At 37.1% G+C, this 14,517-nt stretch overlaps 1 protein-coding gene across 8 annotated transcripts in view; it reads right to left on the bottom strand.

The window, feature by feature from the left end:
- The window catches only part of RASAL2 (RAS protein activator like 2), a 365,886-nt gene that overhangs the window by 52,315 nt on the left and 299,054 nt on the right, over positions 1–14,517 (bottom strand). For all 8 annotated transcript variants that reach the window (XM_032317292.1, XM_032317291.1, XM_032317289.1 and 5 more), the window contains one exon: positions 11,345–11,454. In XM_032317292.1, coding sequence (XP_032173183.1) covers positions 11,345–11,454 — 110 coding nt within the window. The remainder of the gene's footprint in view (positions 1–11,344; positions 11,455–14,517) is intronic.

Genomic DNA, 14,517 nt, shown 5'->3' on the forward strand with positions numbered 1-14,517 from the left:
TGATTAGTAAGCTGGAAGGGAAGAGCAGATCTGGAGAGAAATAAGTAGTTTATAATGTTTCCTTCACCAAAGGAAGGCAGGCTCCCTATAACTGGCTTGGCTGGGCCAAGTTCTTAGTTTTGATATCTTGGACCGAACACCAATACATTCCGAGTCAAGACCTTTTTATTTCAAACAACAAAATATTAAATACATGGATTGGTGACCTAAATATAAAAGGTAAAAACCATAAAACTTCTGGAAGAAAAGATAGGTGAAAATCTCTTGGGATATTAAAAAGAAACAAAACAACAAAAAACACAACACTGTAAACACAGCTGGTGGGGATGTAAAATGGCTACAGATATTCTGGAAAAGAGTTTGGCAGTTTCTTGTATACCTAAACCTGTGCCTACCATCCAACAAAGCAACTGCACTCAGTGTGCATTTACAGCAGAGAAGTGAAAACTTAAGCATAGGCAACTTTTCTTCATGTGTATTCAAATCTTCTTCAGTGGGTGAGTGATTCACAAACTTTGGTACATCCATACAGTGGAACACTACTCAGTAGTAACAAGGAGCAAACAACTTCGGTGGATTTCAAGGGCATTCTATGCACTGAACTAAGGGCAATCTTAATTGGTTATATGCTATATGATTCCACTTAAATAGCAGTCTTGAAATAGGATAACTATAGAGATGGAAAACAAATTAGTGGTTGCTAGAGGACAACGTTGGTTGTGGGGAGGAGGGTAAGACTGAAGGGGCAGAGGGAATTCTTTTCTGGTAATGGAACAATGCTACATCTTGATTGTGGCGGTGATTACAGGAATCTGTATATATAGGATTACATTGCATAGAACTATGCAAAACATATGAAAATTGGTGAAAACTAAGTAAAGTCTATAGTCCAATTAATAGTACTGTGCCAAGATCAATGATCTGATTTTGATATTATAGTACAGTTATAAGATATAGCTCTTGGAGGAAGCTGAGGAAGAGGTTTATAAGACGCTACATACTATTTTTATAATTTCTTGTGAAATTGTACTTTGTACTTTACAATTTCTTGTGAAATTGTACTTTGAATATAAATTCAAAGTAAAATTAAAAAATTAGTTTTAATTAGGAGAAACTCAAGAAGCTCAGTATATTGTCCCAAAATTCTCCCTACAAATGGAGCACCACACTTTTAGGGATCTCCTGACAATGAACAAGCGGACTGCTTTAAAACCATGCTTTGTCAGTAGGCCTCAGAATTGAGGACATCACTGTGAGGGTTTTTATTTGAGGGATGTGTGAAGGGGTTAAGAAAATTCTATCCCACGTGTTTTTACCTTTACCTCAAGATCGGTAAATTTAAGTAGCATTTCCAGAGCAAGGATGACCACCTGACAGGCAGTCGGAACCTTGGAATGTCTGATAATGTAGTATGACCACTGTTCTTCAGCATTTCCTCATTTTTTCAACTTTTTAAAAATGTATTTGAATGAAAGGTATAAGTATCAGTCTTTTCCAGTCCCAACATCCTTCCACATGACATGGCTTTAATTTGAAAATGTTGCCAATATTGATTCTAGGAAATCACTTTACTGGCTTTTATCTGATTAGATGGCTTTGGAACTATGATGACTTTGTGACATCCTATTGATTTTGCCTCTAAAATGTTCCTCCTATCTTGCTTGTCTCTGCCTCTTCATTCCCAGTGTCACTATCCTCCTTACAGCCCTCATTATTTCCGACAATAGCTCTTTGCTAACTGTTTTCCCAAACTTAGTCTCTGTATACCAAATCATTTAAAATTCCATTCCTGGATTAATCTATACATGACACAATTCTGATTAGGTCATTTCCTTGCTTTAAAGTGTTTAAAGGCTCCCCAATGCTTATTACAATAAAATCCAAACTCCTCAGTGTGACGTTCAAGGACTTCCCTGTATATGGGGTATTAGGCTGAAAATAATTTTCACTCACAATTTTAAAGACATTTCTCCAATGACTTCCAATTTTTAATGTTTCTATTGAGAATTACAATGTGATCATCCCACTCATCCTCTGTATGTAACCTATTTTTTCTTTCCAGAAGCTTTTAAGATTTTTTTTTTAAAGTTTCAGTGATCTGTTATTTCTTGATAATGTGAATTGGGGTGTGTGTGTGTGTGTGTGTGTCTGTCTGTCTGTCTGTCTTGGGGTGGCAGGTCTTTTGTCTTTTTTCATTCACTGTGCTGGGAATTTAACTGTCACTGCAACCTGAACATTTATATTTTCTTGTTTTGAGACATTTTCTTGTATTGTTTCTTTGACAATTTCCTCTCTGAAGTTTTCCTATGTTCTCTTGTCCTAGAATCTTCTGGGTTAATTTTCTCAATTTCTGTTCCACTTTCTGGAAGAGTGACTGGACTTGAGCTTTTATCTTTTTAATTTCTAAGCTCTTTCTTAATTCTTTGATGTTCCTTTTCTTGTATCATCTCATTACTCTTTCATAGATGTACAATCTTATCTTTTGAAAATATTATGCTTTAAAGTTGTCTTTGGCTCTGTGTAGTATTTCTGTTTCTTCTGGGTTGGTTTTTTTTTCTCCCTCTTATTTATTTGTTTTGCTCTCTTTCATGTCAAAGACTTTCCTCCAATATCTGGAGATTCTTGGTTATCTGTTTATATTTAATAGTAAAGCACTAAAAAACACAATGGAAGCTTTGTGCATTGGAACGGGGCTTATAGACTAAGTTTCATTTTAGAGTATTTCCTGGCCAGCTGTTTTGTTTTGTTTTTAATAATTTAACATTTATATTGAGGTTGAGGTATGATTCACACACCATAAAATCTATCCACTTAGACAGTTTTCAGCATATTCAGATTTGTGCAATTGTCACCACAATCTAATCTTAAAACATTTTCATTGCTCCAAAAAGAAGCCTCATACCAATTAAGTCATTTCTCATTCGTCACTTCCCCTACCATATATCCCCAGCCTCTGGAAATCATTAATCTACTGTCTCTATAGATTTGCTTATTCTGGACATTTCATAAACATGGAATCATATAAAATACGGTCTTTTGTGATGGTCTTTTTCACTCAGCATAAAGTTTTCAAGATTTATCCATGTTGTAGCATGTTCCAGTACTTCCTTCCTTTTTATGGCTGAATAATACATCTGGCCTTGAACAACCCAGGTTTGAACTGTGTAGGTCCACGTACTTATAAGTGGATTCTTTTTCAGAAATGCAGTACAGTATTGTAAATATATTTTCTCTTCCTTAGGATATTCTTAATAACATTTTCTTTTCTCTAGTTAACTGTATAACAAGAACACAGCATATAATACACACACACACACACACACACACATAAAACATATAAAATATGTGTTGAGTGTTTATGTTACCCATAAGGATTCTGGTCAACAGTGGGCTATTAGCAGTTAGGTTTCTGGGGAGTTAAAAATTATATGTATTTTCGACTGTTGCAGGGATGGGAAGGGTATGGTCAGCACACCTAACCCCAGTGTTGAGAGTTCAAGGGTCAACTCTAAGGCACTGTATGGAAATATCATGTTTTGTATATCCGTTCATCACCTGATGGATATATGGGTCATTACCACTTTTTGGCTATTATGAATAATGTTGCTATGTACATTCATGTGCAAGTTTTTGTGGTGACCTACGTTTTCATTTCTCCTGGATATACTTAGGAGTGGAATTACCACAGGGGATTTTAAGAGGCAAACATAAATGTTGTTATCTGTAGGTCTTTCTGTCTGGGTTGCTCAGTTTCTTAAATTTGCTATGTGATAAATGTAAGCCTGACTACTGGCCTTCTAAAGCTGGGTAGAAGCTGACTCAATGCAGAGTTTTGGAGGTGGATGGGTAAATCAACCTCATTTTTTTGCTAGGGACTGCTAATTGTCTTTCAAATGTCCATCCCTCCCTCCTTCCTTAAAAATAGACTCTTGCAGGGGCGCCTGGGTGGCTCAGTGGGTTGGGCCTCTACCTTCCGCTCAGGTCGTGATCTCAGGGTCCTGGGATCGAGCCCCACCTGCTCAGCAGGGAGCCTGCTTCCTCCTCTCTGCCTTCCTCTCTCTGCCTGCCTCTCAGCCTACTTGTGATCTCTCTCTGTCAAATAAATAAATAAAACTAAAAAAAAAAAAAAAAAAAGACTCTTGCATTATTGGGGAAAATGATGAACCCAGGTATAACATTTCCTAGCCTCACTCTGCAGAAAGAGATGGTAATGAAACACAAGAGAAGTCGCTGGATGGGGTTTAAGGGAAATGGCTTTAAAGGGAAAACATTTAAGTGGAAGACAGGAATCCTTTTATGATGCCTGAAACATGGGTGCTACTGGCTGAAGCTTTAGTAGCTACACTATGTCCATAAAGAGATCCTTGAAGACCCTAAGAATGGGAAAGGAAAAAGCCTGCAAAGAGTCCTGGCCCCTTAGCTCTGGACTGCCCATCTTCAGATTTCTTTTAGGTGAGGAAGAAATAATTTTACTTGTTTAAGCCATTACTACTTGGAGTACCAGTTAACTACCAGTCTATCTGAATCCTAAGTGATTTCAGAATTTCATTCTGTAGGCAACTACATCTGATCACCCCCTAATTGTAAGTAATCTGTCATTCAGCTTTCTCCTCCTTTCATCAAAGATGGAGTTCATATTTCTATTTCCTATACTGAGAAATTTTTTTTTTAAATTTATTTAACAGAGAGAGAGAGGGGGAGAGAGCGAGCATAGGCAGACAGAATGGCAGGCAGAGGCAGAGGGAGAAGCAGGCTCCCTGCTGAGCAAGGAGCCCGATGTGGGACTCCATCCCAGGACGCTGGGATCATGGCAGCTGCTTAACCAACTGAGCCACCCAGGCATCCCAATATACTGAGAAATTTTTAAGACAAAAAAAGCAGAAGCTTTTTACCTACCAACTTCAAAACTGGAACTTTACCTTTCCAATCTTATTTCCTACCTTTCTGCTTTATACACCATGAACTATTCAGAATTTCTCTTTAAGCTCCATAATTTCCCACAATCTGCTTTTGCTCATTATTTTCATTCTGAGAAAAGCTCTCTCCCTGTATCTGTTTCTAAGTTCAAATGATACCTGTTCTACTCACGGGTCACTGCTTAAAAGGTTGTTTCCTGAATATCCAGCCAGAAGTCATCTCAGCCCACCTGTACCATTCTCTCCTGAACACTGACTTCTTTTGTTGGACTCTCCTGAGCTTGGGGGCCATGTCTTTAGTTCTCTACATTTGTCTGTAGCGCATAGCTTTCTGGTGTGTACCTAACCATCACACATGTATTACTGTATATCAAGAAATTTGGTTTCTAGAAATATTAATTGGCAAAAGCTTTAATTCTTATGCCCGTACCTCACAATTGCATAAAGGAAATTCCAAGTATTACTATAAACTGACCCAAAAAGCAACGACTCATGGAACACTACATCAAAAGCTAATGATGTACTGTATGGTGAGTAATTAAAAAAAAAAAAAAAAAAGAACAAGAAGAAGAAACCACACTGGTAACCTAATTCCACCACAGCATTATAACAGAGTTTACAACCAGTAGATCATTGGTTAGATAAACCTGGAGCTGCAAGGGTCTTTCTGATTAGTCAAATCTGTACATTAAAATATCCTATGGTATTCTAAACAGAAAAGCTTACTGATCATATGTAGTAAAACTCACTTAAGCCTGTGTATCTGGGGGCACCTGGGTGGCTCAGTGGTTAAACCTCTGCCTTCGGCTCAGGTCATGATCTCAGGGTCCTGGGATCGAGCCCCACATTAGGCTCTCTGCTCAGCAGGGAGCCTGCTTCCCTTCCTTTCTCTCTGCCTGCCTCTCTGCCTACTTGTGATCTCTGTCAAGTAAATAAATAAAATCTTAAAAAAAAAAACGCTGTGTTTCTGTCATTTTAAAGTAGTAACTCAGACCTCATGAGAAAATTTTACCTTTTTAAAATGCTATGAGTGCAGATAAGTTTTGTGGTTATCAAAAACCTTAAAGAATTCAACACATCATGACCACTACTGCACTACCCTCTGATACCTCAAGATAGACTCTCTCTTCATCTCGAAGGGGGGAGAGATGAAGTGATTTGCATAGCATCATAATGAGAAATTTAATGAAAAACAGTTCTCTGACTTCTTTTGTATTCTGGTCAAATTTGGTGAGGTAAACCACAAAGGAAAAGATTGGCATGTTAGAACTAAATGAAAATCTAACACTTCTATATTTAGTGTTGTACATTCAGTGACACGATTTTAACTTTTTATTATTTATTTATTTATTTATGAGAGTGAGAGTGTATGTTTATCATGTGTGCAAGTAAAAGGAGGAGCAGAGGCAGAGGGACAAGCAGACTCCTCGATGTACATGTAGCCCAACACATAGCTTAATCTCATGACCTGGAGATCATGACCTGAGCCTAAATCAAGAGTCAGATGCTTAAGTGACTGAGCCACCCAGGTGCCCAGGTACCCCTAAGACATAATATTTATTTATTTATTTTAAAAGATTTTATTTATTCATTTGACAGAAAGAGACACAGCGAGAGAGGGAACATAAGTAGGGGAAGTGGGCGAGGGAGAAGCAGGCTTTCCGCTGAGCTAGGAGCCTGATGTGGGGCTCGATCCCAGGACCCTGGGATCATGACCTGAGCCGAAGGCAGACGCTTAACTGGTTGAGCAATGTAGGGGTCCAAAAACAAGAGTGAAAAGTGAAAAGATGGTCAACTTATTATACATTAGGGAACCACAAATTAAAACAAAAAGTCCATCCCCCTGCATCTTTTTTTTGAGGCAATATAGCACAAAGTTTAAAAATGTAGACTCCTGACTCACACTTCCTGGATTTGAACCACAGGTCTGCCATTTTCTAACCTTGAACATATAACAGTTATATGTTCAGAAATGTCCACTACATGCCCCAAAGGGGAAAACAATTTACTAATTTCTCTGTGTCTCTGTTTCCTCATCCTCAAAATGAGGTCATTACAGTAACTAACTCATAGGATTTGTTATAATGATTGAAGAGACAGTTTATGTAAAATGCTTAGAACAGTGTCTGGCACACAGTAAATACTACCTAGGTGTTTATTATTACTATTTATTCCATCATATGGATACAATGTAAAATGCTGTTTAAAAGATAAAAGTAATCCATGGGGCACCTGGGTGGCTCAGTCAGTTAAGTCTCCAACTTTTGATCTTAGCTTAGGTCTTGATTTCAGGATTGTGGGTTCAAGCCCTGCATCAGACTCCAAGCCCACACCACCCCCCCACCTATTTAAAAAAAAACTAACATAAATAAATAAATAAATAAAAGTAATCCTACTCTGTTGGTGGAAATAGTAATTACTACAGCTTTTTTGAAGGATAATTTGATAATCCGCATACGCTATATGTAGTAGTTTTACTTCAGAAATCTGACTCAATCACATAAGGACAAAACAGTTATATGTTCAGAAATGTCCACTACATGCCCCAAAGGGGGAAACAATTAAAATATCCATCAACACAGAAGTGAAATATGTTACAAAAAACTATAGCATACTAAGAAGGCAGCTGTTAAAATAATGTGGATTTAGATGTACTGACATAAAAGTTGTCCAAAATATTTATATTCAAAAGTAAATCATAAAGTAATATGTGTAATATGATCCCATTTAAATGAAAATAAGCAAAACATATATATGTGTGTGTGTGTGTGTGTGCGCGCATTTATGTATGGATTTTTAAAAGAGTTGTGAAAATATACAAACTGCTAATAAGGTTATTTATATGGGGAGACAGGTAGAGTGAAAGGGCACTTCAACTTTTTGATCTGTACTTAGATACTAAAACTTATTTTTGTAAAGATTTTATTTATTTATTTATTTATTTTTGGAGAGAGAGCGAGAGTGCACATATGCATGTGCATACACACAAGCAAGGAAGTGGCAGAGGGACAGAGAAAGAGAGAGAGAGAGAGAATCTTGAGCAGATTCCTTGCTGAGTGCAGAGACCAACATGGGGCTCGATCTCATGACCCTGAAATCATGACCTGACCAAAATCAAGAGTTAGATAGTTAACCCACTGAGCTACCCAGGCGCCACTGTAATGAAACTTTTTAAAACAAAGACACATGTATTTTACTATACAATTTAAAAACTGAAAAAAGGGGTTGCTTACTAGGTTTGCCTATCCTACTAAGAAAATCCTGGTTTCTATGGATTTGATATAAGAATATAAATGTTCTGCTACTGAGATTTAGACACTACATACCATTTTGGAAGAAATGGCCTGACTTGGGCAATCAACACATATAACCCAAGAAAACCAGTTTTTGAAAAAGCCTTTGGTCTCACCTACAATGGTACTGATTCAAAGAACTCACTAGATTAACATTTTGTACCTTAGTTCTATTTATCTCCATCTTCAGTTGATCTGAAGGTAAGAGAGCCTATTTTAAAATAACATAATATATTCAAACTCTAGTGAGTATATCCCTTTACGGAAGAACAAAGTTTTTGAAAAATTTCTGTATAGGAAACTTCTACAATTCAAATGGATTTAAAAAATATAAATACTTGAGATTTACTGGCACCTTTCTATTATGCTGTATTTGAGACACAAAGATACTACCATTGGGACGCCTGGGTGGCTCAGTTGGTTAAGCAGCTGCCTTCCGCTCAGGTCATGATCCCAGCGTCCTGGGATCAAGTCCCACATCGGGCTCCTTGCTCGGCAGGGAGCCTGCTTCTCCCTCTGTCTCTGCCTGTGCTCACTCTTGCTCCCTCTCTCTCTCTGACAAATAAATTAAAAAAAAAAAAAAAAAAAGATACTACCATTGATTGAAGCAGAACTGCATGAAGGCACACATAATGAATTTAGGTCACTGGAAAGGCCAAAAGTGCACTAGCCATATAATAGCAATATAGGAGACTGTGGGAGAACACAATCTCATGGTTAATTCAATCTAAGCATTCCTTTAGGCTACCTAAAGCAAAATGGAAGAGGACGGAGCACACTGAAGTTATGAAAGGGATATTTAGTGCAAGGTTAAAAAAAAAAAGTACACCTATAAAAAGTATTTCCTTGCCCACCCAAACGTACATCTGCTGCAGATTTTAAGAAAGTGGCTACTGAACTGGGAGTGTTTCTGTGGTTGTACAATATCCTTGTTCTTAAAAACCATTATTCTGAAAAAGATTTCTCATTCCATTTTATTGAGACATTTATAAAATGGTGTTAATTCTTAGAATAATGAAAACTGTGGAATAATAGGAATCTAAGGAAGAGATATGAAAAGGAAAAAAATCAGTTTTTATGATTACCTTAAAACGAGGTATAAAAGAGGTAATTAACAACACAACTACACAGGAAATTGGATAGACTTGCAAATATCACAGAGCACCTCTAAAGTGGTTCAGGGAAAAAAATCGCTGATAAAGCAGTATACTGCCTCATCAGGTAAGTATGGGGGACAAGTTACTTCATCCATTAAAAAAGGAGAGGAATTCTCTGCCTGGCAAATCTATAAACTGCCATTACAGAGACTGTAGTCTGTATTTGTTTGTTTTGTAGATAACTGAAAATAACAGACTTACTGAAAGAAAAAAAAATCCAGTATAAATAAGAGTATCAAATATGGAAGGCAGACAGAAGTTCAAATCCAAGCTCTACTTCCTACTAGCTCCACAAATAAGTGAAACCATATGATAACTGACTCTCTCTGCTTGACTTATTTCACTCAGCAAAATCTCTTCCAGTCCCATCCATGTTGCTACAAAAGTTGGGTATTCATCCTTTCTGATGGAGGCATAATACTCCATAGTGTATATGGAGCACATCTTCCTTATCCATTCGTCCGTTGAAGGGCATGTTGGTTCTTTCCATAGTTTGGCGACCGTGGCCATTGCTGCTATAAACACTGGGGTACAGATGGCCCTTCTTTTCACAACATCTGTATCTTTGGGGTAAATACCCAGGAGTGCAATTGCAGAGTCATAGGGAAGTTCTATTTTTAATTTCTTGAGGAATCTCCACACTGTTCTCCAAAGAGGCTGCACCAACTTGCATTCCCACCAACAGTGTAAGAGGGTTCCCCTTTCTCCACATCCTCTCCAACACATGTTGTTTCCTGTTTTGTTAATTTTGGCCATTCTAACTGGTGTAAGGTGATATCTCAATGTGGTTTTAATTTGAATCTCCCTGAGGGCTAATGATGATGAACATTTTTTCATGTGTCTGATAGCCATTTGTATGTCTTGATTGGAGAAGTGTCTGTTCATATCTTCTTCCCATTTTTTGATATGTTAGCCTGTTTCGTGTGCGTTGAGTTTGAGGAGTTCATTATAGATCCTGGATATCAACCTTTGGTCTGTACTGTCATTTGCAAATATCTTCTCCCATTCCGTGGGTTGCCTCTTTGTTTTTTCGACTGAGCTGTTGTGACCCTGGGGAAGTTTTTCAATTTCTTTTGTCTTAGGTCCTCATCTCTAAAATAAGGGCAATAACCGTATCTAGGGACGTATTATATGAGAGGCTATGTTAAAAATGCTTTATAAATAGTAAGCACTCAGTAAATGTTGGTGATGGTGGTGATGTGTGAGAATTTGGCAAGTTTAATTTCCTAAATTTTGAACAATGTGGAGACACCAAGTTCTAGCACACATTCAAAGATTTTAGAAGGTTGTTATCCTTATTAAGCTATGCCTATGAGGGTTACTCAAGCTGATAGTCCTAATAATCAAAATCTTTACATGTCTTCTAGACGGGACTGCAAACCAATACAACTGATGCATATGCTGTACACAAAAAACAATGGAGCAGTGAACAGCTTGGACTTGACCCAAACCGCTCAAGATCAAACACCATTTTTGCTATTTACTAAGCCATATGACCTTGGGCAAGATTATTTAATTCTCCCTGTGTCTCAGGTTCTTCATCTAGGAAGTGGTGATAATAATATTTATCTTATACGGTTACTATAAAGATTTAATGAGATAATGTACAGAAAGCATCTAGTGCAGTCCTCATAACACATTTGCTATTGTCATCATCTACAAAAGAAAGACATCTCTGACTACTAAGATTTGATTCTATAGAAACAGCATTTAAATTAGTTCTTACTTTTCAATATTTTAAGATTCTTAAACTGCCTGGGCATTTGAGCCTACACTTTGTACCTTGCCTCAATATAAGTAAGACAAAAAAAAAAAAAAGTGAATTTAGCATTGGATCTTTCCAATTGTCATTGATGTAAAGTTAGAGATGACCAAAAGTACCTTATCAAAACCCACTGTAGAACTGCTTTCCCTGCTTAAAACAAAAACAAAAATGAAAAACAAAACTGCTTTCCTTTTAAGCAAGTTTACTTCTTACCTGTCATCTGCATTACGAAGGGATGGAAGCCGAAAGCTAGTGTTTCTGTCAAGCTTTGACTGGCTTTTGGTCCTCTTGATGGAGCCTTTCAGGCGCTTGCTGAAGAACCCCTAGAATGAAAAGGCAGAAGGTGATGGGAGAGAAAACCAAAAGAGCAACTTTGCTGTCTCCTTACTCCTCTGCACCACCTCTGAAAAAGGTATTAAGATTTTTATAATGAAGACCAGAACAAGAATCTAGCTTTTCATTTTTTAATTTATAAATAAAAGTTGCTTGGAACCACTTGGTAATGGGATGAAAAATATTTTTCTTCTAAGATAACTGGGATAATTAAACTTTTGATAACACTTACCTTCTTATTTCTTAAACATTTTCTATAGCAGCTATGGTAGAGAAACCTCTAACATTGTTAACAGATTTTTAAAAAACACAACAGTGTAACAGAAAAACATATTCCTTTCTCTGAAGAAGTTTCAATTGAAAAGGGCATCTAGTAGGTAGTTTTCTGAATTAAATTAAGGGAAGAAAGGAAATGAGAACAGCATGTGCATGAGTGCACTAGAGGAATTTTAAAGGATATACTGATAGTGAAGAGAGAAGCTTTATTCTAAGAGCTGCCCCCCCCAAAAAACCAAAAAACAAACCAAAAACAAACCCAAAAGTAAAAGCAGAAAAAATAAAACTCCACAACCCTCCCCCAAACCTCTCAAAGAACACAAAAAAGAATTATGTAATTAGTATAAGGTAATGTGTTGGCAGTCTCAAAAGTGTGAAAATTTGGTCTACAAATCACCTTGGATATATTACTTGTAAACTTAAGTTTTAAATGTAGCTAAATTGTCTTGAAATAGGTATCACTTATGAAATAACTGAAACATCTAGACTTCAGAACAAAGTAGTTTACAGTTTTTGGCCCCTGCTAGCCTCTTACTACTTCCACTAAACTATCTAGAGCTCCTTCAACATTTCCTAGTCTTAGCACCTGGTAACAATGAGCATCCAATGAAAGTGTGTTGATTAATGAATACAATGCATGCATGAATGATGACAGTCACTGCTTTCAAGTAGCAATTATATTGTTGGCAGATGAAAGGACATCTTACAGAAGTATACCAAACCGTCTTGAGAAAAAGTTCTAATTCAAAGAAAAGTATTTTGATGTTGGGAAAATGACTCTTTCTAATCACCTTGCGAAGGAATATTGTTTTATATATATATATATAAAAGCTACATACAATAAACATTTCCATAAGGAAGACAAAAAATATGTCAAATCTTTTATATTCTTTTAATTATCACCAAAGCCCACTGTTTTAGGTGAAGACTGTATTATTCAAGATACACTGGGTTACATTTATCTAGTCATCTCCCCATATTAATAGCACGAAACACGTTCCGCATCTATCTATGAGCCAATCGACTAAGGGAGATGGATGCTTGACTCTGTGCTACTCTCACACGGGGACTTGGGCTAAGGGAGGCTCCTCCTCTGCTCATCTATAGTTGGTTCAGCAGGAGAAAGGAAATGTGACAAGTTATATCCTAGTTCTTAAACCTTCATGTCACTTCCAGTCTCATTTCATCAGACAAAGTCATGTGACTTTCTGTCACCTGAGTTCCACGAGGAAAGGATATACAATGGTATTCTGTATCCAGAAAGAAAACCGGGACTATCTGGTCAACAGTAATGTGGACCACCACAGTGCTTACCCACGCCAAGTATTCTGCCAACACACAGGCATTGCTCCTTTCATTTGAGAATAATGTAAATGAACTTATTTGGATCAGAAGTAAACTATTTAGCTCACTGGAAAAAAATACTTATGTTATTTCTTGTTATTCCTGTAGCCCAAAGAATAAGCGTAGAGACTCTTGGAATATACCACATAGACGTAGTTCCCTAGGCTATTTTTATTATAGGTGCATAGAGATTGACTGGAGGGAATAAAACAAGAAAACAAAACTGTTTTTTACAGTACTACATTTCTTTTTTTATTTTGTTTTTTAAATTTATTTTTAAAAGATTTTATTTATTTATTTGACAGATAGAAATCACAAGTAGGCAGAAAGACAGGCAGAGAGAGAGGGAGGAAGCAGGCTCCCGCTGAGCAGAGAGCCTGACTTGGGGCTCGATCCCAGGACCCTGAGATCATGACCTGAGCTGAGGGCAGAGGCTTTAACCCACTGAGCCACCGCCACCCAGTCACCCCTGTTTTTTAAATTTTTTATTTAAATTCAATTTAGTTAACATATATTGTATTATTAGTTTCAGGAATATAATTTAGTGATTCATCAGTTGCATATAATAGCCACTGCTAATTACATCACCTGTACTCCTTAATGGCCATCACCCAATTAGCCCATCCCATTCCCACCTTACCCACCGCCCCTGCAACCCTCAGTTTGTTCCCTATAGTTAAGAGTTTCTTCTGGTCTCATCAAATACTAGCCAATAGGATTCAACAGTACATTAAAAGTATTATTCACCATGACCAAGTGGGATTTACTCCTAGGCTGTAAGGTTGGTTCAATAACTGCAAATCAATCAGTGAGATACAATACATTAATAAAAGAAAGAACAAGAACCATATGATACTCTCAATAGATGCTGAAAAAACATATGACAAAGTACAGCATCCTTTCTTGATCAAAATGCTTCATAGTGTAGGGATAGAAGGCACATACCTCAATATCATGAAAAGCTGTCTATGAAAAACCCAAAGTGAATACCATTCTTAATGGGGGAAAAACTGAGAGCTTTTCCCCTAAGGTCAGGAACATGGCAGGGCTGTCCACTATCACCACTGCTATTCAACATAGTACTAAAAGTCCTAGCCTCAGCAATCAGACAACAAAAAGAAATAAAAGGCATCAGAATAGGCAAAGAAGTAGTCAAACTCTCACTCTTTGCAGATAATATGACACTTTATGTGGAAGACCCAAAAGACTCCACTCCAAAACTGCTAGAACTCATACAGGAATTCAGTAAAGTGTTAGGATATAAAACCAATGCAGAGAAATCAATTGCATTTCCATACACTAACAACAAGACAGAAGAAAGAGAAATTAAGGACTGGATCCCATTTACAATTGCACCCCAAACCCCAAGATATCTAGGAATAAATCTAACCAAAGAGGCAAAGAATCTGTACTCAGAAAACTATATAATACTC

This window comes from Mustela erminea, chromosome 17 (assembly GCF_009829155.1).
Source record: "Mustela erminea isolate mMusErm1 chromosome 17, mMusErm1.Pri, whole genome shotgun sequence".
Lineage (NCBI taxonomy): Eukaryota > Metazoa > Chordata > Mammalia > Carnivora > Mustelidae > Mustela > Mustela erminea.